Below are 24,831 nucleotides of genomic sequence, written 5' to 3'. Positions count from 1 at the left end.
ACCTGGAGGCCAGGCAGTGATTTGAATGACTGTGAAGAAGGTTATGAGGGTGGTTCCCAGTTTGGTGTCGCTTACCTACATTATCTCTGTTTTGTCTGTGTGACAGTGAAGACTAGAATCTAAACTGAGAAAGCGTGACTTGTTGGAAAGAGAATATTTGGGAGGCCCTGTTGTGCTTTCTGGTTTCTCTGTCTGAATGACAGTTTGTGTAAACTGTGGCCATATTTTGACTCCAAATTCATCTACACACAAAAATCCCATTGTAACATTAGATAGAAATATTTTATTTTCCTTTCTGGTATATATCTGGAGCCTTCTTCCCTGTGAACACTGACTGCATCTCCATGATCCTCTTGCTGAAGTTGTGGTCTACCTGTTCACCCTTTTGCTTGGGGCTCTTTTAAGCAGTCTGCCTACATTAATAAATATTGTTGCGGGTGATGGCTGACTTTTCCCAGTGAATGTTTTGCTTTACCTTCACTGAGAGCACTTCATTTTTCTAACCCTGTTTTACTAAGAATCAAATTGGGCTGTACTTTTTAACAAATTCTGCCGGTCCTCATTAAACTGCTTGGGCATTTTGTTTTTAGAGAGAATATACTAGAGTTTCCTCAATTTTGAATATGTTCTTTAGAAATTTGGTGCTTCCTCTCGGCTGCTATTTATTTATGTAATATTATTTCAGTTATTTTCCTTTATGGTAATGAAAAGCTTGCTGAGTGTTGAACATGCATGAAGTTCATTAGGTCTAAGAGTAGAATACAAGTAAAGAACAGAAAAGAACAAACACGGATAAATGTGTCTGTGAATATCGTTAGAACTGTCTGTTGATTGTCATTTTGGCAAAAGGGCAAGAAACAAACTTTTATGCAGTAACTGGTCAGTATTAGGCATTGAGCCAGGCAGTTTTTATCCTTTAGCTTATTTAATCCATACAGTAACATTGAGAAGTTGGGTGTTATTTCTTCATTTTACAGATGAGGAAATCGATCCTGAGAGAAGTTAGATGTCTTCCCTAACTTCACACAATTATAAGTGGAAGCTCTGGTATTTGAGCCTGGGTTTGGCTGTCTCGAAATTTCAAACTTTCTGTCACAGTCAAGTGTTCAGTCACAGACAAACGTTAGACTTGAAGAAGGGGTCCTGAAGGAAACTAAAAAAGAAGAAAAAGAATACCTATTAGAACAAACCAAGGAGGAAATGGGAGACCTAGGAATGTACTAGCATAACATTTATTTTTTATATTTCCTGAGTTTTCTTAAAACTCACTTTCACAAGTCAGGTGACAAAAGGAGCAATTTAATGATCGTCAAACGTTTACCATTTACAGGATGGAGAGGTTTAGAATCTCAAATTTTATCTCTTTGGACAGTTTTTCATTCTCTGTTTAGAAATAGAAGTAATGATACCCCACTCTGGACTCTAGGAAATAGAAGAGTCGGTGCATGGAAGCCAGTCAGGTAGTTAGTACTTATCTGGGGAGGGACAGCAGTTGAAAACCAGTACCAGGCGTTTACTGTTTATAAAAGTTTATTTTTTCCTTTTAATGTGTGTGTGAGCTTTTCTGTGTGGAACCTCAGCTTCCTGTTGCCTTTCATGTATAACATTGTGCTTATACATGACTGAAGATGTGGTGATTGTGTTTTGCTTAAACAGTAATATATGTGGATTTCACTAAATACTTATTTACATCTTTGGATGAAGTTTGGATCAATATTATTAGTTTTCCTTTTTCTATTGGTAGATAGATGCCTCCCACCATCCCAATAGATTTATTGTAGGCATAGCCAGAGAGATATTGTTTCTGTGCTTATAAACTAACATTTGGCAATAGAAAGGCACTATATTATATATTAAGTTGTTACTGTTATCCTAACATGATATGCTCTTATTAATTATGTTAATGGTACCTTAGAAAACACCCCACTTTTCCAAAGAGGTAAAGCTCTTTAACTGTAATGATTTTCAACTTCAGTGCTGTGCTTTATCTACTAGCAGCTCATGAAGTAATGGTCATAATTGAATTCAACATCTTAAGATTTCCTGACTTAGCTTAAGTGAAATATTGATTTCATGAAATTAGGTGGCAGGTGCATTGAAGAACTATTTCCTGGAAGTTTCAAGTGGGTATTTAAAGCCTCAAGAATATTAATTCAGACTAAATGAGTGGTTTGGAGTAGTTGTGCTTACTTAAATAAGATGTTTGCCAAGTGGCCAGAAGCTATCATATCCAAAATTTTATTTTTTAAAAAACATTGGAGAATGAAGGCAGAAGACCATTTATTGTTACATAAACATAGTTCTCTATAATTTTCATAACTGTTTAGTTACCATTTAGTTGATTGAACAAGGCTTCAGGTTTAAAATAATTTTTCTTGAATAGGCTCATGAATTCTTTTCCTTTCCACCCCACCCAATTGTATTTACATATTGTTCTCTCATTTTGTTGCTGGAGTTGTTGTCTGGAGAGTCTCTGTGTGCCTAGATGGAACATTAATATTACTATAAAATAATGTACAGGAAATCTTGTTTTGTCTAAAGATACATTTCTTCCCCTGGGTCATCAAAATGCGCATTTTTCCTAAGGAAGATCTTTATTTCCATAAAACAGAGGTAATACATATATAACATATCAGTAGCATTACTTTTGGAATTTATTAATATGTATGTGAGTATAATTTTATAGTTTTCAACAAACATTAGTCTGAAACAGTATTATTTATTCTCTTTTTACATTTGCATTGATCCTAGCCATTGTTGCTTTTATTTTACTCTTTTTTCTCTGTTCGGAGAGATTTAATTTGGGTTGCTTTTCTGCAGTCCCTACTCCCAGCTATGTCTCTCATGAATCATATTTCCCAGAGGGTGAAATTAAAACAAGAACTAGGTGTATTAAATTTCTTTTAGGCCTACTGCCAGCTTCTTAGATGTATTTTTAGGTGTCGAATATTAAGTTTGGGGAAGGGAAAGATGCTTAAATTCACTGATCTTTGTATTTTTCCTTTCTCAAGTTTGTTTTTACTTTATAATTCTGTCTGAATTTTGTGGATGTATTTCATGCTATCTGAAATCATTATGGTGTTTGAATTTGATAACACTTCTATTTTTATAGCAAAAAGCTAAATTTATTAAATATCTTTTTATGGGAATACTTTTAATCAAACCAGACAACTGCTGCTGAACAAATTGCCTTGAGAATGCAAGTAGTCAAAGAAAGAAGAAGGGAAGGAAGGAAGGGAGAAGAAAACTAAGTTAAATTGACATTTGTCCTGTGGTATGATTGCCAGTCTTAACAGTAGTGGTTGGTGTAGTTATTTTTAGACATTTCCTTTATCAAACATTTAAAGGTAAAATTTTTCCCATAGCCAGCAAAACTCTGAGTTGAGTTCTTTTGACATTCTGCTGATCAAGGAATTTCCCATCAGTAGTACCAGAGTCTTCTGCAGAGAGGGGTAGGAGGATGAATCAGAAATGAAGTAATAGACAAGGAAATGTTTATACACCTTAAAAGTGTTTATGGAACATATAATGTGTTAGTTATGTTTTATATTGAGGAAGAAACAGACATGATCGAAAATTAAAGCATGAAAAGTCATACCACTGGAAAAACAGAAAAATTCAGATTTAACATTTGAATTCACCTTTGAGACAGAAGAGGCTTCCCAGGTGGCGCTAGTGGTTAAGAACCTTCCTGACAAGGCAGGAGATAGAAGAGATGTGGGTTCGATCCCTGGGTCAGGAAGATCCCCTGGAGGAGGGCATGGCAACCCACTCCAGGATTCTTGCCTGGAGAGTCCTGCAGACAGAGGAGCTTGCAAGGCTACAGTCCATGGGGTTGCAGAGTCAGACATGACTGAAGTGACTTACCACATGCACACATTGAGAGGGGAATGACTCTTCACAGAAGCTTTACAATAGACAAAGGGAAAGATGAATGTATGTGACTACATAAAATTTTATGTGTTTGTATATCACAAAAGCATTGTGACAATGCAGAAAATATTTTTAGTTAATATTTCTAGTTAATAAAAGCTAGAGCTATTAATTCAAGAGATTATGAAAACAAAAAGAGGTGTTGACCTTAGAACATTGTGGTCGGAGGTCATGAACAGAGGAACTGCAGTGCATAAAACCAGGGAATAAACAAATATGTAGATAAGATTTGATCTGCCTAGTAATCATAGAAATGCAAGGTAAAGTAGCCATTGGAGATTGTCCTTTGGTTTACCTAATAAATTAGTTAGTACAAGCACTTCACCCTGACTCCAAATGATGCTTTCTGCTTTCTCACTCCTGGTGAGAGTATAAACTAAAACAACTCATTTGAAAAGCCAGTTGGCATTACTTGCAAAAGGTCATTAGATAACATTTATCTCCTGAAATAATAATGCCACTTATGCAAGCCTATCTTAAAATATTCTTGAATGTAAGGGGAAAAAAAAGTATCATATATACTAAAATATTCAGATCAATTCTATTTCAATTATAAATGAATATAATTTAAACACTCACCAGTAATATCAGTTATTCGCAAACTTGACTGTGCAGTAAAATCATTTGGAAAAACATAAAAGAGAGTGCCAGTGCTTTGGCTCTACCCAGAGATGTTTATTTAAGATGTTTGGAATTGCCTCAAAATTTGCGTTTAAAAAATTGCCCTAAAAATTTTAATGCATGGCTAGATTGAAAACCACTGGCTTGACACATGTCAATAGAATATTTTTAACCACTTGATATATTATGGCTGTGTAGTAGTATGGACAGGGTATAGTATAAAATAAAATGTGGTGATTGAACATTTAGGTAAATCATAACTTTAAAATAGAAACCTACCAGAAACATAGACTAGTAGAAAGTTTGTAAAATGCTCAGCGTTGTTATAAGGAATTGAGAATTTTTAGTGATTTTTTTCATCTTTTATTCAGTTGACAGATATTTTAGTAATGTTCTTATATTAAAAGAAAAAAGCATATTTAAAAGAAAAGTCCCTGCTGGTGAGATCCTCTAGGTAATTTCCTACTCACAGGTTGTTTCTACCTGTGATTACAGAGATTTGTTCTGACTTCTAAAATAATCATATCCTCAAGTTAGAGTTACATTTCATATTATTATAATGAAATTCTTCATAGGATTCATTTTTCCTGTTTTTCATCTCAGAAATATCTTCTCATGTAGTTTTCTGACTCAGAAATGTAATAAGCTCCAGTCAGTCATTTTTCTCTTATCACTCCACATCTGTGCCTTTCAATTTTCACCTTTCCAAATACCCTCTATAAGTGATGGTCCCCCAGTGTCTAGTCTCTAACCCCAGCATTAACTCTGTGATGTGTGTGTATCTGAATTTTGTATGCTTGCATACCTTTAAGTTAGTGAGTCCAGAACTAAATTTACCATGTTTTTCCCCAAACCATCTCTTTTATGTTAACCAATTTTAATTAATAACACCACTGCTTACCCCCAGCCCCTGAAGCAATTCTAACCCACTTCTACTACCTCATCACACACATCTAGTCAGTTTCTGTGTCCTCCTGAGTTTTGTCCCCCACATTTCTTCTCATGTATCTCTTTTTAATATTTTACTTTTTATTTTGATGGGGCTATAGCCCATTAACAAACAGTGTTGTGATAGTTGCAGGTAAACATTAAAGGGACTCAGCCATACATATACATGTATCCATTCTCCCCCCAAACTCCACACCCATCCAGGCTGCCACATAATGTTCAGCAGAGTTCCCTGTGCTCTACAGTATGTCCTTGTTGGTTATACATTTCGTATACAGCAGTGTGTACATGTCCATCCCAGTCTCCCAAACTATCCCTTCCTCCCAGTCTTCTCCTCAGCAACCGCAAGTTCATTCTCTTCTCATGTATTTCTTGAGTCTTTCTCTACATCCTTTCCTTACCATCATTGCTATGATGAAGCTCAGGTTGTCTTCCCTCAATCAAGGACGGCAGGGTCCTAACTGTTGTGTCTTCTTGGAAATGGGTCTCATTCTGGATCTTGTGTACAGCAGGGCAAGGGCATTTCCTTCCTGAAAGTCCCTTGGGGCTCTCCATCGTGTCCTGCATGGAGTCTAAACTCCTCTCCATAGAGTCTAAACTGAGGTATAAACGTCATGCCTGGGCTTCCCTGGTAGCTCAGCTGATACAGAATCCACCTGCAATGCAGGAGGCCCTGGTTCGATTCCTGGCTCAGAAAGATCCTCTGGAGAAGGGATAGGCCACCTACTCTACTATCCTTGGGTTTCCCATGTGGCTCAGTCAGTAAAGAATCTGCCTGCAATACAAGAGACCTGGGTTCAATCCCTGGTTTGGGAAGATCCCCTGGAGGAGGGCATGGCAACCTACTCCAGTATTCTTGCCTGGAGAATCCCCAAGGACAGGGGAGCCTGGAAAGCTACAGTCCATGGGGTCACAAAGAGTCGGACATGACTGAACACCTAAGCACGCACAAGTGTCATGCAGCTGGCATGGTGTGTACCTTGCTTTTGGGGTCCGATCCCAGCCCTGTTCTCCCTCCCACTTGCTGCTTGGAAATACCAAATAATTCTGTTTCTGCAGACATGTTCCGTTTTTTTCCTTTGTGCCTCCTGCATGCTGCTCCCTCTACCTGGAATGACCACTTTACCTCCATTTGATTAGATTAGCAAAAATGTAAAGATTCATACTGTCCACCCTTGACTCGGGTGGGGAAAGTAGTTACTCTCAGGGAAGATAATTTGGAAATAGCTATCAACATTTTTTTTTAATGCTTTTTTGATGTAGTAATTCTACTGTTTGAATCTATCCTAGAGGAATAGTTATATTATACCTACTGTCTTAGTCTGTTCTGTTCTGTTCAGTTCAGTTCAGTCGCTCAGTCGTGTCCGACTCTTTGCGACCCCATGAATCGCCACACGCCAGGCCTCCCTGTCCATCACCAACTCCCGGAGTTCACTCATACTCACGTCCATCGAGTCCGTGATGCCATCCAGCCATCTCATCCTCTGTTGTCCCCTTCTCCTCCTGCCCCCAATCCCTCCCAGCATCAGAGTCTTTTCCAGTGAGTCAACTCTTTGCATGAGGTGGCCAAAGTACTGGAGTTTCAGCTTTAGCATCATTCCCTCCAAAGAAATCCCAGGGCTGATCTCCTTCAGAGTGGACTGGTTGGATCTCCTTGCAGTCCAAGGGACTCTCAAGAGTCTTCTCCAACACCACAGTTCAAAAGCATCAATTCTTCAGCGCTCAGCCTTCTTCACAGTCCAACTGTTCAGGCTGCTATAATTCCCTGGTGGCTCAGATGGTAAAGAATTTGTCTGCCAGGCCAGAGACCCAGGTTTGATCCCTGGGATGGGAACGTCCCCCAGAGAAGAGAGTGGCTTCCTGCTCCAGTATTCTCGCCTGGGAAGTCCTGTGGACAGTCTCTTTCATAACAACACTGATACCATGGGTGATGGCTCCATCTTTGTGATATGATCACTTCCCAAAGGCCCCCACCTTCAATTAGCATCACATTGGGGATTAGGTTTCAACATATGAATCTGGGGAGAACACAAGTGTTCAATCTATAGCACATAAACAAGGAGGTGTATATGTTGGTTCTTCATTGCAGCACTATTTTAATGGGTAAAATCAGATGTAAGCTACATGTTAAATAATAAAGAAGTTTAAAAATTACAGTACAGCTTATCTACTCTATAGGATAGTGGGAGCATTGCATGATTATTAAGAGCATTTAATAGTCTGTGCAACATTAAGAACAAAAAATATATTCTATGGGAAACTTAAGGTTATTAAGTAAAAAAGCATGCATCTACTGGTATGCAATAATATCTCTCACTTCTGTTGAAAATAAATTTAAAATATAAAAGCATAGAGTTGAATCTATACATATATCAGAATAAAAATAGGAAAAGCTCTGGGAGGAAAAAAAAAGTGGTACATCATTAATAGTCATTATTTCAGAAGCAATGGGTGTCGTTGGGAGAAGTTGAGAGTGGCTTATTGCTTTTAGTCTGTATAATGATGTACCTTTACACTTCCATATAATTCCATGTATATATGGATTTACATGTGCAAAATGTTTAAACCTTAATATAAGCTGAAATAGGGAGAAAGATCTAATAGAATTGGACAGCAGATAAACTTAGGGTTAAAGAACAAAATTATCAATAGTCTTTGTTTTTTCTGTTCTGAAAAATTTTGAAAATACAGCAAAATATCGTAGACCAACAAGCACCAGCTGGAATTAACAGTTGTAGACTTATTGTCATATTTGCTTTGGATTTCTTTTAAATAAAGTCTGGCAGAAAAAGCTGGAGTTCCTTTGATTTCCTTTTTTACTCAGAGTTAATCATTGTTATATGTTTGCTGTATACCATTGTGGCTCAGGATTTTATAATTTCACTGTGTATATATAGATTAAGTGTATCTATGTCTATAGTTATTATGTTCTGGTGAACATTTAATTTACTGACAGTTTTTTTTTTTTCCTCCTAAAAAAATTAGGGACTGTGAATGTGAGTTGAGTTTTTCTAGGGTCTGTACCAAAAAGTGGAATTGCTGATTTGTAAAGCTTGCACACCTGTTTGGTTTTGTTTTCCCTCTAGATATTGCCAGATGTCTTTTCAAACTGGCTGTGTCAGTTTATATTCTCACTAGAGTAATTCATAGTTCCTATTTCTGGACGTCCTCAGCCAATTGCTGGTATTGCCGTGCTTCAAATTTTGTTCTGTTCTGTAGATTATGAAATGTTAAGCTTATCACCAGTCTCTGAATGTTTTCTGAGCATCTGAGTCTGACAGGGCCTTAATGAGGGGGACACAAAGGGTCTTGATGAAGCCAGTGCCCTAAGGCACTTATTGCCTTTGAGCCGTGAGATATTAGATAGCCCAGAACTAAATGCTGCAGTCACAGGACAGGCTGTGATGCCTACAGAAGTTCAGAAACCATTGCTATAGACTAGAGCGTTGATTAGAAATTTTTAGGAGGTGAATGGGAGCCGCCTTTGACAAATGAGTAGGAAGAGAGGCGAAGAGACAGGTGGCGTGGCTAAAATGAACAACGTGCCAGTTGTCCAACCATTTGTAATTGCCCTTGAAGCCTTAACCAGAAAGATATTAGTAGAACTTTAATTTTAAAGCTATTTAAAACTCATCACATATTTTAAAAAATATTTATTTAATTTTATTTGATTGATGATTGGTTTACAATATTGGTTTGGTTTTTGTCATACATCAACATGAATTAACCATAGGTGTACATACGTCCCCTCCGTCTTGAATCTCCCTCCTACCTCTCACCCATTCCCAACCTTCTAGGTTATTACAGAGCCCAGCTTGTGTTCCCTGAGTCATCCAGCAAGTTGCCATTGGTCATATATGTACATATGTTAGTGTATGTGTGTCCATGCAGGCTTCCCGTGTGGCTCAGCTGGTAAAGAATGCACCGGCAGTGCAGGAGACCCCAGTTCAGTTCCTGGGTTGGGAAGATCTGCTGGAGAAGGGATAGGCTACTCACTTGGGCTTCCCTTATGGCTCAGCTGGTTAAGAATCCACCTGCAATGAGGGAGACCTGGCTTCAATCCCTGGGTTGGGAGGATCCCCTGGAGAAGGGAAAGGCTACCCATTTCAGTATTCTGGCCTGGAGAATTCCATGGACTGTATAGTCCATGGGGTTGCAAAGAGTTGGACACAACTGAGTGACTTCCACGCTGCTGCATCCATGCTGCTCTCTCCACTCATCTCACCCTCTACCTCTTCTCTCCAACCCTTGTGCATATGTCTGTCCTTGGTGTTTGCGTCTCCGTTGCTGCTCTGTGAACAGATTTGTCAGTACCATCCTTCTGGATTCCATTATATATGCATTAATATACTGTTGGTGTTTTTCTTTCTGACTCACTTCACTCTGTATACTAGGCTCTAGGTTTATCCACCTCATTAGAACTGACTCAGATGCATCATCATCACCTATTTTAAACTCATCATTTTACAGAGGAGCACATTGAGGCTTAGAAAAATGAGGTCAGCCTCTCAGTTATCCAAGTGTCAACAATAAAATAAGCAGGGGATTTGTTGGGTTATTTAACGTGGACATCCAGTTGACCTTCAACATGACTAGATAATGCAGGAGTCCGAGTGATGCCATCGTTTCCCCCATGTTTTCTTCCTCTGTTTTGCTCTGCTTGACTGTGGTTAGTTTTGTTCTTGGTAGGCTCCCTGCTTGTCGAGGTGAAGGTAGTCCCTAGCTAATATTTTTTTTTGTCCCTTTACAGCTTATGTTTCTACTGAAAATAATGTATGCTCATTCCCTTTATTTCTATATGCTTCCCCAAAGATACTCAGACTCCTACCATCTGGCCAGATAGTTACCAAGGCTAGCCTTTCTGATGAAGTCAGGACCATTTCAGTGATGGCTAAACTAAAGTCAGGAAAGTTCCTAGGAGAAAGGAATGCAGAGCGTGCAAATATAATATGGCTACTACGTAGCCTGTGTGATATGTTGGCTGTTTGACACATATGATTGTAGTCAGGAGTTTAAATAGACTATAGAGGCTATTCAGCGTGTGGGTGTTATGTCCACAGATCCGTGATTGCAACAGTTTTTATAGCAATGATTATGTTCATTTCAACAAACACCTTCTGAGTGCCTTGGGATTGCTTGTCAAATAATAAAGGATAGATAAATATGTGTCTGTCCCCCGTGGCATTCCCAAACTTGTTGGAAGTTTTAAGGGTAGGAGAGTTAGACGCATAAACGGTTGTAATGAGAGGAAATTGTGAGGGATATCCAGGGTATTGAGACTGCCGTACAGTGAGGGAGACACCTTGGTATCACGGAAGACGTCACCATACAGGTGGTAGCGAAACACTTTGTTTTGAGTGATAAATGGAGCAAAGAGTGGGATGCATTTCCAGGCAGAGGATGCCAGAGGAGCCAAAACAGAGAGATGGGAAACTGCAGAGGCACACGGTTTACGGAGTTGCATCAGATTAGAGGAGAGTAGTCTTGGGGTTGGGGAGTAACCTGAGAGTTGGGGAAGATAGAGATGAAGCGGTTGCGGATCCTACGGTAGAGGGTCCTAGTGACTCTGTGCTTCCTTTGGTAGGGAGTGAAAAGTACGGATGGTAAAGAAGCAGTCAGTCAATCTGGTGCACATCAAGGCCTGAAGCCTGAGCAACATTGTATCTGTTTTTGTCTTTTAAATAGGAACATGGCCCTGGCCCCTGTGGGTAGATGGAATTGCAGCAGGCAGACATTGAAGGCAGGGGTAGGGCTAGGGTTTCTAAAACTGTCCTCTTGTGATGTAAAGATTGTTTCAATTAGGCTGTGAGGAAGTGAAAAATGTAAATTGAAAGATGAACTTTGTTGAGGCAGAATAATTCTAATAGTCTAAGAAATGCTTCATTTCTGGGTGATGAAGAGGAAGACCATACTCATTGAGTGAGAGAAATTAGAGTCAGGAGGAAGCTCTCCACTGGGAGAGATAAGTATGATGACTTTCATTTCAGGTAATATGATATTGCAAATATGTTTTCATGTATATATGGATACTGTTTGTAAATTTTTCAATGCTGTTTGAAGTACTTGGATGCTTTTCAATTTTGGAAGTCTACACACGGAAGAATAATCACACTCCATTATTTTTACACAGAGAAACAACTATTTTATATACTTTTCAAATAATTTTTAAGCATCTTGCTAATACAATTAAATGTTCCTGGGAATATGACCGCTAGGTACTATTTCCTCATGACCCTAACCATAAATATAGTTCGGCATTTCCTCAAGTATTTTTCTTGGCATACTATAATCAGAGATGTTGCTACATACTATTGTGGAAAAGATTTTTAAATTACATATGCTTAGGAAACACTGACTTAAGCAGGTTTCTGGAGTTAATGTAAGATTTTTCAGAGATTTTAGTGTACACTGTTAATATATTTGCTGAGTTTGCAAGAGGAGAATGCATTTTTTTTTTTCTGAAACTCCTTTGACAGTTTTTTTGAGGCACACTTGGAACTAACATCCCATAGCGCACATTCAGAAGTGCTGTGGTATTGGCCATTACTAAAAAATGAGAGAGTGTGAGTATGAGTAGCTGCAAGTAGTATACAGAAATTAACATTTTGATACAAACCTGTTTTATCATACCAATTGTGCTGACAGTGCTGTTCTTTAATATATGAAATCCATTGTTTTATTTTATATGTTTGGTTTTTTTTTTGGCTTAAGTGAAAATACTCTGAGACTACAGTTGTAGGGAAGTAGTATAAAGTCCTGAAAAGCCATCAAAGACCATGGGTTGGCTGCCTCTGCGCTGGAGCTGGTGATAGAATAAATCCACAAGTGATTGCATCTCAGTTGCCTCCCTGGAATAAATTAGGGATAACATCTAAATTCCAAATGATTTTCTTCATTTTGTGACACATGCTTCAAGGCTCCTTTCTCCTGAATCCCTTGTCATTTCATATGTATTCAGAGAATTCAGCTCAGCCCAGCCTACATTTCTGTTCTGTGCAAAGCACTGTCAAGAGTGCAAATTTATTTCAAGATTAGCTTCACATATATAATGTGCTCAATAAATATTTATTCAACTAATGGATTGTGTTATTCTTTAATGATCTAGTTCTGCAAAGAGGCATCTCAATTATGGGTCTGAATTCTTAACCATATTCTCTCAAAGGTCTTTCTTCCTTCGTTTTCATAGGGTAGCATTACCTGAACAAGACAACCAACAATGTCATCTTCTGTAATCTGGTTCTTTCATTATATTATTTGGAATTTACCCTAGAGGAGTCGTTGTTACAGACAATATTAAATGAAGATGAAGCCAACATCTTATTCTTTTCTGGCATCTGGCTTTCCTTTGTGTGTTTCCCTCAAGTGTTATATATTCACTTGTGGTATCCAAGGTTAGTTAAGTGGAAGAAACAACTCTATATACAGAGAATTGGGGGTAGTCAAAAGAGCATGGGTGTTGAAATCAGAGTAGAATTTGGATTTCAGCTGTATCAGTTAGTTGTTATCTGACTACACTCTGAGTCTTAACCTCTCAGCCTCGGTTACATCTGTAAAACTAGGGACCATGCTTACATTTTATGGGAACTGTAAGGAATATAGATAATAGTATGAAAGCCCAGTCACATAGAGATGCTCAATAAATGGCATCTATAATAATAGATATTTTTAGCATCTTTTCTCTCTACTGAATAAGTTATTTTCAGTATTAATCACATGTGAAAGGCTGTGGGAAAGGAATGTATACACTTGCATATCTTCACTTATTTTTGCTAATGAAACAAAAATGAAATTAAAACTTTACCTGAATAAGTTCTTTAAACTACAGAATATTTAATCTCTTTCCATTTGCCATCCTTTGTATCTTTAGATGTTGGTTATTTGGGGGCATAGTAGTTATCATAATTGTTGTTCAGTTGCTAAGTTGTGTCTGACTCTTTGCAACATCGTGGACTGCAGCATGCCAGGCTTCCCAGTCCTTCACTGTCTCCTGGAGTTTGCTCAAACTTAATGTCCATTGCGGATAAGGACATGGCAACCCACTCCAGTATTCTTGCCTAGAGAATCCTGTGGACAGAGGAGCCTGGTGGATTGCTGTCCATGGGGTCGCACAGAGTTGAACATGATTGAAGCAACTTAGCACGCATGCATTCATTGGAAAAGGAAATGGCAACCCACTCCAGTATTCTTGCCTGGAGAATCCCAGGGATGGAGGAGCCTGGTGGGCTGCTGTCTGTGTGGTTGCACAGAGTCGGACACGACAGAAGCAACTTAGCAGCAGCAGTAGCAGCATGTCCATTGAGTCGATGATGCCATCCCACCATCTCATCCTGTCTCACTCCCTTCTCTTCCTGCCCTCAATGCTTCCCAGCATCAGGGTCTTTCCAGTGAGTCGGCTGTTCCCGTCAGATGGCCAAAGTATTGGAGCTTTAGCTTCAGCATCAGTCATTCCAGTGAATATTCCGAGTTGATTTCCTTTCATAATAATTTGTTATTATTATACATAGTAATAATTTATAATTTTTAAACACATACAGTATGCCAGACACAATTCTGGGTGTTTTATGTATTTTAACTCATTAAATCTTCAGAATAATCCCCTATGAAATAGTGACCTTTGTTATCCACATTTTGTAGTTGTGAAGCCTGAGACCCATAGAAATGAAGTCTAAAGTCATAGAGCTAGTAAATGGTCTATCCTCAGCTGAACTCAGGCTAACTGGCTTCAGAAGCTAGAGTCTCTCATTGTACTGCATTGCCTTTCCTAGGATAGCAGTGGTAATGTGGCCCGTCACGACATGCATACAATTCCTCGTTTCCAGCTATACATGTGGTATATCCTTCCCTTAATGTCTATAATCAAAGATAACCAGATCACCTCATATTTTACTTTGAGGTCTTTAAAAATTATAATTTAGATTATATGCTTTAGCTTACATTTTTATAGGACTATTTCTTAATTTTCCTTATAGATACTATTCTAAAATAATACTAAGCAAACTTTTGTCCTTGCATTGATGTTTTGAAATTCTTGTCTCCTTAAACAAAAGGTCTGTTTAGTGAACATGACTATAGGAATCACTGTAGTCTATCTAGTGGTAGCTTCATTGTGTCCATAAAGTGGATAAAAGGTCTAAGTTCAAATGCCTGTTTATATTCCCCAAAGAATATAATTTTACATTGTTCAAGCCAATCAGAGATGTGTGTTTAGGTTTGGAGTCTGAAACTGTTTCTCTAAATTTAAGAATTGTGCAACATATGTCACTTGGTAATTATTTCTTGCTTCAATATCCATACCTAGTAAAAGAATATTGGGGCTATGTTTCCAATTTTACCCTACAGACACATTGAATAATGAAAAGCATGTAGGTATTCTTTATAAAGAAATATGGAAAATATTTTCCTTTTAAGTGACTCATCTCTTGAATTAATTGGTTGTTCTTGTTTATTTTTGTATGTTTATATATGGCACCTCACTCTGGTACTCTTGCCTGGAAAATCCTATGGACGGAGGAGCCTGGTAGGCTGCAGTCCATGGGGTTGCTAAGAGTTGGATACAACTGAGCGACTTCACTTTCACTTTTCACTTTCATGCATTGGAGAAGGAAATGGCAACCCACTCCAGTGTTCTTGCCTGGAGAATCCCAGGGACGGGGGAGCCTGGTGGGCTGCTGTCTATGGGGTTGCACAGAGTCGGACACGACTGAAGCGACTTAGCAGCAGCAGCATGGGGTTTGAAATCAGAGTAGAATTTAGATTTCAGCTGTATCTCTTAGCTAGTTGACTACAGTGAGATTCTTAACTGCAGTCTCAGTTACACCTGAAAACTAGGAATCAAACTTACATTTTATAACTTAAATCTTTATTATTTGTCATATGTCAGTGCCCATTAAACAACTTTCACTAGTGATCTAAGAGGTTCTGTGAAACTTGAGACACTGTTCTCATCATCCAAATCAAATTTCAGACTTTCTGTAGATTCTTTTTTGGTCTTAATATTCTGTGTGCTGAGCTTCTTCAGATAATGTATATGTATATAGGACTCTAACTTTCAACTTTTTTTTCCCACTCATTTTCAAGGGTTCCAGACTAACAGTATTGTTTCTTAGAGTAAGAAGTTAGTTTGCATGTACACCCAGGGCTGATTCATGTCAATGTATGGCAAAAACCACTACAATATTGTAAAGTAATTAGCCTCCAATTAAAATAAATAAAGTAAAAAAATATAATGATGTACTCAATAAATGCTTAATATATTTGCCTTTCAAAAAAATAAAAAGTTAGTTTGGCCTTGACTTTCTAGGATAGTTTTTAACCATCTAGGTTACTGATTTATCAACTGGTATAAACTGTGTGTATGTGTGTTTAAGACTTATCCACATTCCGTGGTAGAAATAGTTTTTTCTTCTCCACTAGTAGTGACTTGCCCATTGAATATGTAAGCACATGCATAAAGCCAAGGGTGCATTATTTGTTTTTCAGTATTTTAGAAAACATTTTTGGGAAGTATAACATATATAAAATGAAATGACCAAATCCTAAGTAAACAATTAATTTTCACATAATGAATACTAATATTCTGTATAAAGAACTGAAACATTACTTCCATCTCAGAGGTCCACATAACTTCCTCTTAAAAATATATTCTTTAAAATTAAGACATTTTCTCCTGGCTCTCAACACTGAAAATACTTGAAGTTTATTATTTTAAAGAGTGAATATAAAATTGGTTCAGTTAATTTGTATTAATAGGACTTAGCACAGTAACTGATGAATAATGCTGCTTAATAATCACTCCTTAAATCTGTTGAATTTTTAGACTTAACATTGTTTAGGATTACTTTTTTCAATGTTCCCCAGATTACAAAGCAAGATTTAAAAATGTTTTCAGGAAACAGCTTCATCTGAAATTTTTGTGAAGAGATGCTTAGTAAAATAAAGTAGCTTAAGATTTGGATTACTTTATTATTGCCTTATAAAGGACTGTTAATTTTCTATGGAAAGGAATGATGTTTTCTTTGTCGTATCTAAATATCCTTCCAATTGCATTCCCCAGGTATTTTCTCTGGTTTTAAAAATTATTAAAATAGACAGGCCATCCATTCTCTTCACCAAGTGTGCACTATTAGTAAAATTTTATATGTTCTGTCAGCAATTTGATGTGATAAAGCAACGGTTTTTCTGTAGTTCACACAGCACTGGGGCTCTGCAAAGCATCTCTGGGGGTTCTTTGATGTCTAGACAGTTTAAATTATGCCTGCTCCCCTGCCTCCAAATTTCACCCCGTTCTGCTTCAGGGGTTGTGGGAAATGAAAACAAGCCAGAAGGGTTCCACAACCCTACAGTCTAGGAAGGAAGACAAACAAATAGAAGAAGCTGTATATCTATCCTGGCAGGTGTATAGGGAAGGGCCTGGTTACAGGGCATGGCAGAAAGAAAGGAACTGGGGACAAATAGTGTCCTGATTGTTTGTTTCTAATTATATTCCCAATATGGTGCTATCAATATATGAGCATTGTAGACAAAATGGAAGTGTAGGGAAGAAAGTGGAATTTACCTTTTACTCCAGTCCTCCAGAGTTTACAGCCAAATCTAAGAGTTTGGTGTGTTTCTTGTATACTGTCTTATTTATTGAAATAGTGGGATGTAGAATTGCATTTTAAGCTGAAAAACTAACTTTTGTTTCCCTTTTTTCTTTCTCTTTTTATAAATTGGGATATCGCAATTCTTCCAATTCATCCTTTTAGAAAGTAAGTAACTTGAAATTTTGGAGATTTTTGAATTAAAATGTTGATGTGTTATTATGTCATATACAGTATACACAGGCACATAGTCTATTCCAGAATTTTTTGCTTTCAGATTCTGACTTAGGCAATTAACTCGCATTGTGAGCAAATATTTTTTAATTTAAAAATAAGGAATATTACATAGAAGATGTCTATGCTCTCTAAGAATACAGACTTTTAACACATACTTGCCTCATCTTTTTTCATACCCACAATAAGACACTGTTTTTTAATATATACAGATATATAAATATATATTTATATCTTTCTTAAAGCTGGCCTAGGTACACTTGCTGAATCTATTTTTTCTGAATATTAAAATAATAGAAATACATTAATGAGATTTTTATTTATTCTTATTCAGTGGCAGTTACTTAGGACATTCACTTTTTCAGGGAAAGCAGTCCACAATTTCCAGACTCTGTGGAAATGTTGAGAATGATAGCAATAAGTAAAGGGTATGAAAGATTTTTAAAATTCACTTTCCTATGGATATGCAGTGGATGAAAGTTACCTTTCTAGTAAGCACTTCCTCTTTCAATGCTAAAGTTTTACAGTTTTTAAATGAATGGGCCATTTAATTTGATTTTTTTTCTATGAAGAAATGCAATTGATATGTTTAAAACTAAGTGACTAATCAGCCTGAGTAGTAAAATTTGCATTTGATTGCAAAATATTTTTAATTCTTCTGAAATGCAAATGTATAGTTTTAAAATAAAGTGGATTTCCTTTTTATTTTGGGGAAAATGACAGTAGTCTTTGAGACTTTGGGATATCTGTGTCATGTGATTATAAATTATATATTTTTAAAATATTTCCACAGTAAATCTTGCATTTATTGAGTTAATAAACAATATAGTTTAATAATATATCCATATTCAACAGAGCTTATTATTTATATGAAACTGGGTATTATCACTTATCTTTGAAACAAGCGTAGCATTAAACTATTTAGTAGTCAGTTTATCTTCCACCATTATCTTTGGTTTACTGTACCTTAGAAAGAAAATGTAAATTATAGTGATATTAAATTATGTTTATTCTGTATTTTTTAGTTGTCTTTAAATCTGCATTATTCTCTAAAATTCTAAATCTGAGTTCTTGAAATTGTGTGTATTAGGACCTTAGGAAAGAAGAAAAGGAAGAATGTGTGTGAGGTTTGAAATGTGGACAATTAGTGTTATTAAGTATTTCTATATTTCAAAACCATATTGTTTCATTTACATGTATAGAATTCTATTTTACTTGTAGTGGTAACATTTTCTTGCTAGGTCCCTACAGAAAAAATCTGTGTTTCTGACAGTTTCGCCAAATTAAAGCTCCACAAATCTGGTATAATAATTCCCAGCTTCAAATTGTCTGTGCTTTTTCTGAAGAGAATAATGATAAAAATATATATTTTACAGTGTTCAATGTAACATGTATAGCCTTGTTTATCTGAAATTTATTCATGGACAGCTATTTCTGGGAGATGAATGTATTTTACTTTATAAGGAATGCTTGGCCCACTTTACATATGAGCAGAGCATCTTTTGTGAGGGAAAATAATGAAATGAGGTCTGTAGGCTTGTAGAAGCTTCGAGAGGAAAGCTATTACATAAACTCCCAGCCTTATTTCCGTGTGTACTTCACTGTTCTGTGTTGTTCTGTGACCAAATTTATGCTAGGGCTCTTGCTTCCTGTCAGACCAAATGGAAACGTACTGATGTGTTGGCATAGAGAAACTGTTTCCTAAAATAATAAAGTGTTCTTATTAGAATACTTATAAACCTTTATGACCATGATGTGTATATATGCTGACTGGCTAGTAAGTGTGTTGTGGCAGCTCAGCAAATTTGGCTTTTTCCATTTTATTGGTGAGCATTCATAGGAAGTAAAAGATGGGACAATCTTGGTTTTTAGAACACTTTTAGTTTAGTCACATAAAAATATGTTTCTATCACAGAAATTCAAACTTTGAAACCTTGATATCCTAAAGGTTCTCTTGTCCAAGGATTTCTTGGATTATATACCCAGAACCCTAACTAGGTGAATGAGATGGTGAATAGGGTTTCTAATCTGTATTGATTCAACCAAATATTGAACTTATAGCGTATTAGGAAGTAAAGTATATATGGAAACATAATTAAATGCAAGTAACAGTTCTACCTCTAAATTCTAGTATACAGAAATATCAGTTTACAAACAAAACACAAAAGAAGTTCTAAAGTTACCCCAGAAAATATATATGTATTATACATTTCATAAACATCTTTTTAATTATATGAATACATTTCAAAGATGTTTGTACATATGTGTTTTGATATTTTAATCAATATTTAATACCATTTGATTCCTTTAAAAAAATCTGTTTTTATAGTTCAGTCACTTACTTCTTTACTGCAGAACATTATCATTAGCTGGGTAGGATTCCCAAACACATGTTTTCTTTATTTGACAAATAAAGAGCTGAGGAAAGAATGTCACTGAAGAAGCATAGATATAGATTTTTACTTGGCCTTCTGAGAAGTGCAATCCCATGAGTAACTTAAATACTTGTAATTTTAAATCAGTTCTTCCCTGGTTTCTTATTATTCTTTTGTTGCTTTTCAACCTATAGGATGGAGCTGTCCTTGAACTTGGTTTATTTGATCATTCAAGTGCAACCATCAACTTGTCTGTAATATTTAAAACCTGAGGCTTCATGGTGTTATTTGCAAAATAACACCACATAAACGTTTGGGCTTTGGTTTCTTTGAAATATAGTGTTGGTTGCTTTATGAATAAAAGCATAATTTCAATTCAGGAGACTTTTTGCCTGAAGCCTATAAGACAGATGCATCTGATTAACTTTGGCGAAACTGGACTGGCCTGTTATTGTAATGTAGATGTTTTCGGGGTTGGGAGGATATTTTAAAAAGGCATGCAAGAGGGTCTTTTTTTTTTTTTCCCCCAAGAGACTGAGAACGGTTTTGCCCCAGAAACTGCATCTCAGACTGCTTCATTTTTTGCGCACTTTTATTTCCTAGTGGAACTTCTCCATTAGCCTGTCTGAATGCAATGCTTCACACTAACACGCGAATCGGGGATGGAACATTCTTCAAAATCCCTGGGAAGTCAGGCCTCTATGCTCTCAAAGTAAGTTGGACTGTTCTGCATATTATGTCTGTTATTACTGTGTATCATGCCTTTATTCAGACATGTGAAGGTAAACAAAATTAGATTTGGGTGAGGGGGTAGAATGATCCCTTTGCCTTTTAAATGTTTTCAGATGTCTTAAAAATGATTTCATATTAAGAATAAACAATGACATTCTTCTTTAAAGAAAGCATATCTGTGGTTTCACTCTAACATATAGTAATGGAAAATGGTTGTGGCTTCCTTGAAATTCTTGATTCTTAAAAATTTACATGGAGGAATGCCATGGTTCATCAGCCAAAAGTTTTAAGATGATCACAGTTGCCAAAAACCTATTTGATTTGATGATTACACATTGATACACCAGCTTCACACCTGTATGTCTGTCTTTTATAAAAATAAGAAATGTACCCATTCCTCTTGAAAATTTGCTGTTTTAAATGTTATTTAAATTTGAAAGAAACAGTGATCTCTGGGAAGTTTTTAGTAATAAAAGCTTTTACTCATATGAGAAGAACAGAGAAATTAAAAGCTGCAGATAACCAAGTCTTAATGATTTTGGTGTAATTTCCATTTACATCTGGAATGGAAATGCCATGTAAGATGCCAAATTCCAGAGGACAAAAGCTGATACAAATGGCTGTATAACTTAGAACATGCAAAATCAGTGTATTTTCTCATAAATTGAAAGTATCAGCTTTAGTAAATGATGGGTTACGTTTAAAATTCATTAATTTCCTTTGAGAAGTTTCTTCTGTTTTATTTTGAATGGTAAAAGTTATACCTGGCAAAGAAGTGGGGATTCTTTCTCAGCTCTTAAGCATCAGGCTCTTGTTCTATGTGTGTGTTTAAGAAAATAATACAGGTTAATCAAAAGACTTGTATTATTTATTATTTTTTGTAGCTACTTGGGGGTTAATTTATGATTACATCCAAGTTGTAAAGCCATTTTTTAAAATGAAGACGGTAGAGAGAAAAAGAGAAACATATGACTAAAAGAAACTTTGTCTTTTGTGTAGATTTTAAAGGTTATCTCCCAAAAAAATCAACTATGGCAGTGTGCTTTTCCCAGTAATCCACCCCCCTCCAAGGAGTGGTTTTATGTTAAAAAATAAATCAGTATTGCAATTTAAAATCACAAGTAACTTTGATAATTCCTTAGGGCTCTGGAAGTATTTTGAGTGTTTTCCATTGCTAATACATCTCCATAAATCATTATTTTTAAAATAATATAGAAAGAGGAGTCATCATGCTCAGCTGATGGAACTTTGGATTTAGGCTGTGAGTCTGAATTGGATGGCTCAGAGATGGCGGAGGCCAATGCCAATGGGGAAGGAAATGGAGGTAAGTGTGGCAGATTTTGAGATAGAAATCCTATTCTCTTAAAGGTTATGTAGAGTTCCAATAACTTGCTAATTGAGTTCCCTACCATTATTGATACAATTTTAAGTTTTTGCCACCATTTATCATTAAACAGTTCTAAAGGTTAGCACCTAAGAAAAGGATTCAGTTGTTTGCTTTCTGCCTTATTTTGCTTTTTAACAGTATGGATTTCCCTGCATAGTATTGAGTGTTATCGTTATATTTCTTGTGCAAGGTGAGAGGCTTATGTGGTTTGCTGTGGTTTTATCCTTATGTGAGGCTTGAGACAGCTCGGCTGATGTTTGGTTTCTGATTGTGCTGATTTTTCCTGTGATCCCAAGTAGTTTTATAATAACTTTGTTCCTAGGTTTGTGTTTAATAAATTAAGCTTAATGTTAACATTCCTCACAGTGAAACAGGGACCGAATGAGTTATATTCTTATGAAATGCTTTTGAAAAGTGAACAACCCTTCTGGAATTCTAAGGGGGCATTTTCCACTTGAATTCTGTCCATGTGGATTCATTTTTAACTTTCTCAAGACTTGCATTATGATCTGTTGGTGTATGTAATTTCTGTACTGCAGTTTTGGCAAATCTTTGCTCCACAAAAGCTGCTGTTCTTTTCTATTTTTTTAACCTAACTCACTGGTCCCCCAAGTGGACCCATATCATGCTTTGAGAGGAAGACTGTGTCATTAAAGTCTGTGTAGGTGGACTCATAGAAATCAGTAAATTACCGTTAAACAAACAAACCTTAAAGGATCCTTGCAGAAATATCATATTTCAGTAATAGCCCAAAGCCATTCATTTCATTAATGGTCGTAGGAGTCCCTTTGTATTCTGACTAGCCACTCCTGCCCTTTAAACTGGTGTCTTTCTGATAGTCCTCTAGAGGCTGATTTTGCTTCAGCGCCATCTGACCTGTAGCCAAGGTGCTGAATTATTATAGGAAAAACAGATTCTTGTCTTAGTGAAATGACTGAAATCAGCTTTGTAAACTTTTTTTTTAAAACCAGCTTTCATTTAATTTGATGTCCTTATTCCTCCTGTACCTTCTGAAAACTCAACTAAACCCCCCACCACTATTACGGTAGTGCTGTGAACTTTGGCAGCTCCTTGTGTTTAGAAAGAGAGAGCAGAGATGCAGGACAATTTCTGGATTTCTGGCAGGCCTAGTGAATGGGGCATATTCTCCTTCAGTGGCTGAATGGGAATCTTACTGGGTCCTCTTGCTGTACTGCATGCTTGCATGAACACTTGCAACCTCCTTGTCTCTCCCACCTACTTTCTGTTAATGTAGATCAACATATATATTGAGTTTCTGCTATGTGCCGAATGCTGTTCTCAACATTATAGTTGTTGCAGTTAAAAGAGACCTCGCATGGATTGTCTATTGGTAGAGAGACAGACAATAAGCAAGATAACTATGTGAAATTTACAGCTTATTTAGTGCTGACAAGTGTTATGGGGCAAAATCAATTAAATAAGGAGATAAGAACGAGTGAGAAGTACATCTGAGAAAAGACCTAAGGGAGTGAGGGAACAGGCATTTGATGGGAGAGAGTTCTAGACAGAAGAAGCAGCAGTTATAAAGGCCTTAAAGCTGGAGAGTGCCTGGAATGTTCCAGAAACATTAGGCCAGTGTGGTTGGAGTCCAGAGTGAGCAAAGGAGAAGATGGTAAGATACAGTTGCAGAGAATTTTTAGAGTGCCATGACACAAAATTTTGTTTTGAGTGAGATGTTAAACCACTGCAGGGTTTTGAGCTAGAAGAACAATGATCTCAGGCCTTAGCAGGATCACTAAGTACAAAAAAACCATATATAAGAGAACAAGGACAAAAACGGGGAGACAAGTTAGAAAGCTTTGGTGTAATCTAGATAAGAGATGATGGAGTTTGAATAACAACAGTAGCAATGAATGTGATGAAAAGTAAGTGAATTCTAGGGTAGACCCAATAGGAACTGCTGAAATTAGTGTAGTTACGAGATAAAGAAAGGAGTTGGAGATGACTTCAGAGTTTTGAATGCCAGCAAGTAGAACTATTTTCTTTAACTTAGATGGAATACTTGCAAGAGAGTCAGTTTGGGGTGGGGGATGTTGACAGAGGAGCTCAGTGTAGGACATATTAAACATGAAATTAATTTTCAGCATCCAAGCGAATATGTTAAATAACTGGACTTGTCTGTCTTAGATTAATGGGAAAGACTTTGCTGGAAATATACATTTGAAAGTGGTCAGTTTATAGATGAGCTTTAAAGGTAAGAAACTGGATGAAATCACCAAGAAATTGAAGGCAGATAGAAAAGAGGAGAGGCTCAAAAACTGAGTTTGGGGTACTTGAAATTTAAGAGGTAGGAGAGATTATAGGAACCAGCAAATGAGACAGAGGATAAGTGGACAGACAACTTATGTTGTCTGTTCTGAAAACAGTGAAGAAAGTGTGTCTGGGGAGGATGTAACTCAAATGTGTCAGTTGCTCTCTCTGTGTCAACTTACGATGAAGGCCGAGAAAAAAACATTGGATTTAGTTTTGTGACATTATTGACAATGACTTTTTTTTATCATATGTTAAGACTGCAAGCACAAATGGAGTAATGTGCAAGAGAATGGGAGAACAGAAATTGGGAGACCCCAAGTGTAGTCAATTCTTTTAAGGTTTTTTGAGATAAAGGGAAGGAGTGAAATGGGGAAATGGCTGCAAGAGAAAGTGGAAGAAAGGAAAGTTTTCTGAATATGAGAGATAAATGAAAACAATCATATACTGCTGGGAAGAAATCCAGTTGAAGAGGTTTTGATGAGGAAGGTGTCCTGTTGCCATGTACTTGATTGGATGAGAGGGAAGGCGATCACAGATGAAGGGATTGGCACTCTTCAGGAGTATTGACTGGTGCTGTGAGGAAGCAATAGGAAAAATGAGGGTGCTAGCTAGAAATGAAGGTAGGTGAGTATGTGGGGAGGGGCTGCACAAGTTCACTTCCTAATGCTCCATTTTTCTCAGTGAAATAGGAAATAAATTCTTCAGCCACGGGTGAAGATGGAGAGGTAGCTCTAGATCTAAGGAGAAG

The 24,831-nt window shown here is 36.9% G+C and overlaps 1 protein-coding gene across 1 annotated transcript in view; it reads left to right on the top strand.

Moving 5' to 3' along the window:
* ASXL3 (ASXL transcriptional regulator 3) overlaps nt 1-24,831 on the top strand; it is a 196,486-nt gene that overhangs the window by 51,635 nt on the left and 120,020 nt on the right. The window contains exons 3-4 of the mRNA XM_069568932.1: nt 20,294-20,402; nt 21,638-21,746. Coding sequence (XP_069425033.1) covers nt 20,294-20,402; nt 21,638-21,746 — 218 coding nt within the window. The remainder of the gene's footprint in view (nt 1-20,293; nt 20,403-21,637; nt 21,747-24,831) is intronic.

Source organism: Ovis canadensis, chromosome 23, assembly GCF_042477335.2.
Source record: "Ovis canadensis isolate MfBH-ARS-UI-01 breed Bighorn chromosome 23, ARS-UI_OviCan_v2, whole genome shotgun sequence".
NCBI classification, from domain to species: Eukaryota; Metazoa; Chordata; class Mammalia; order Artiodactyla; family Bovidae; genus Ovis; species Ovis canadensis.
This window is presented reverse-complemented; position numbering and strand designations above follow the sequence as displayed.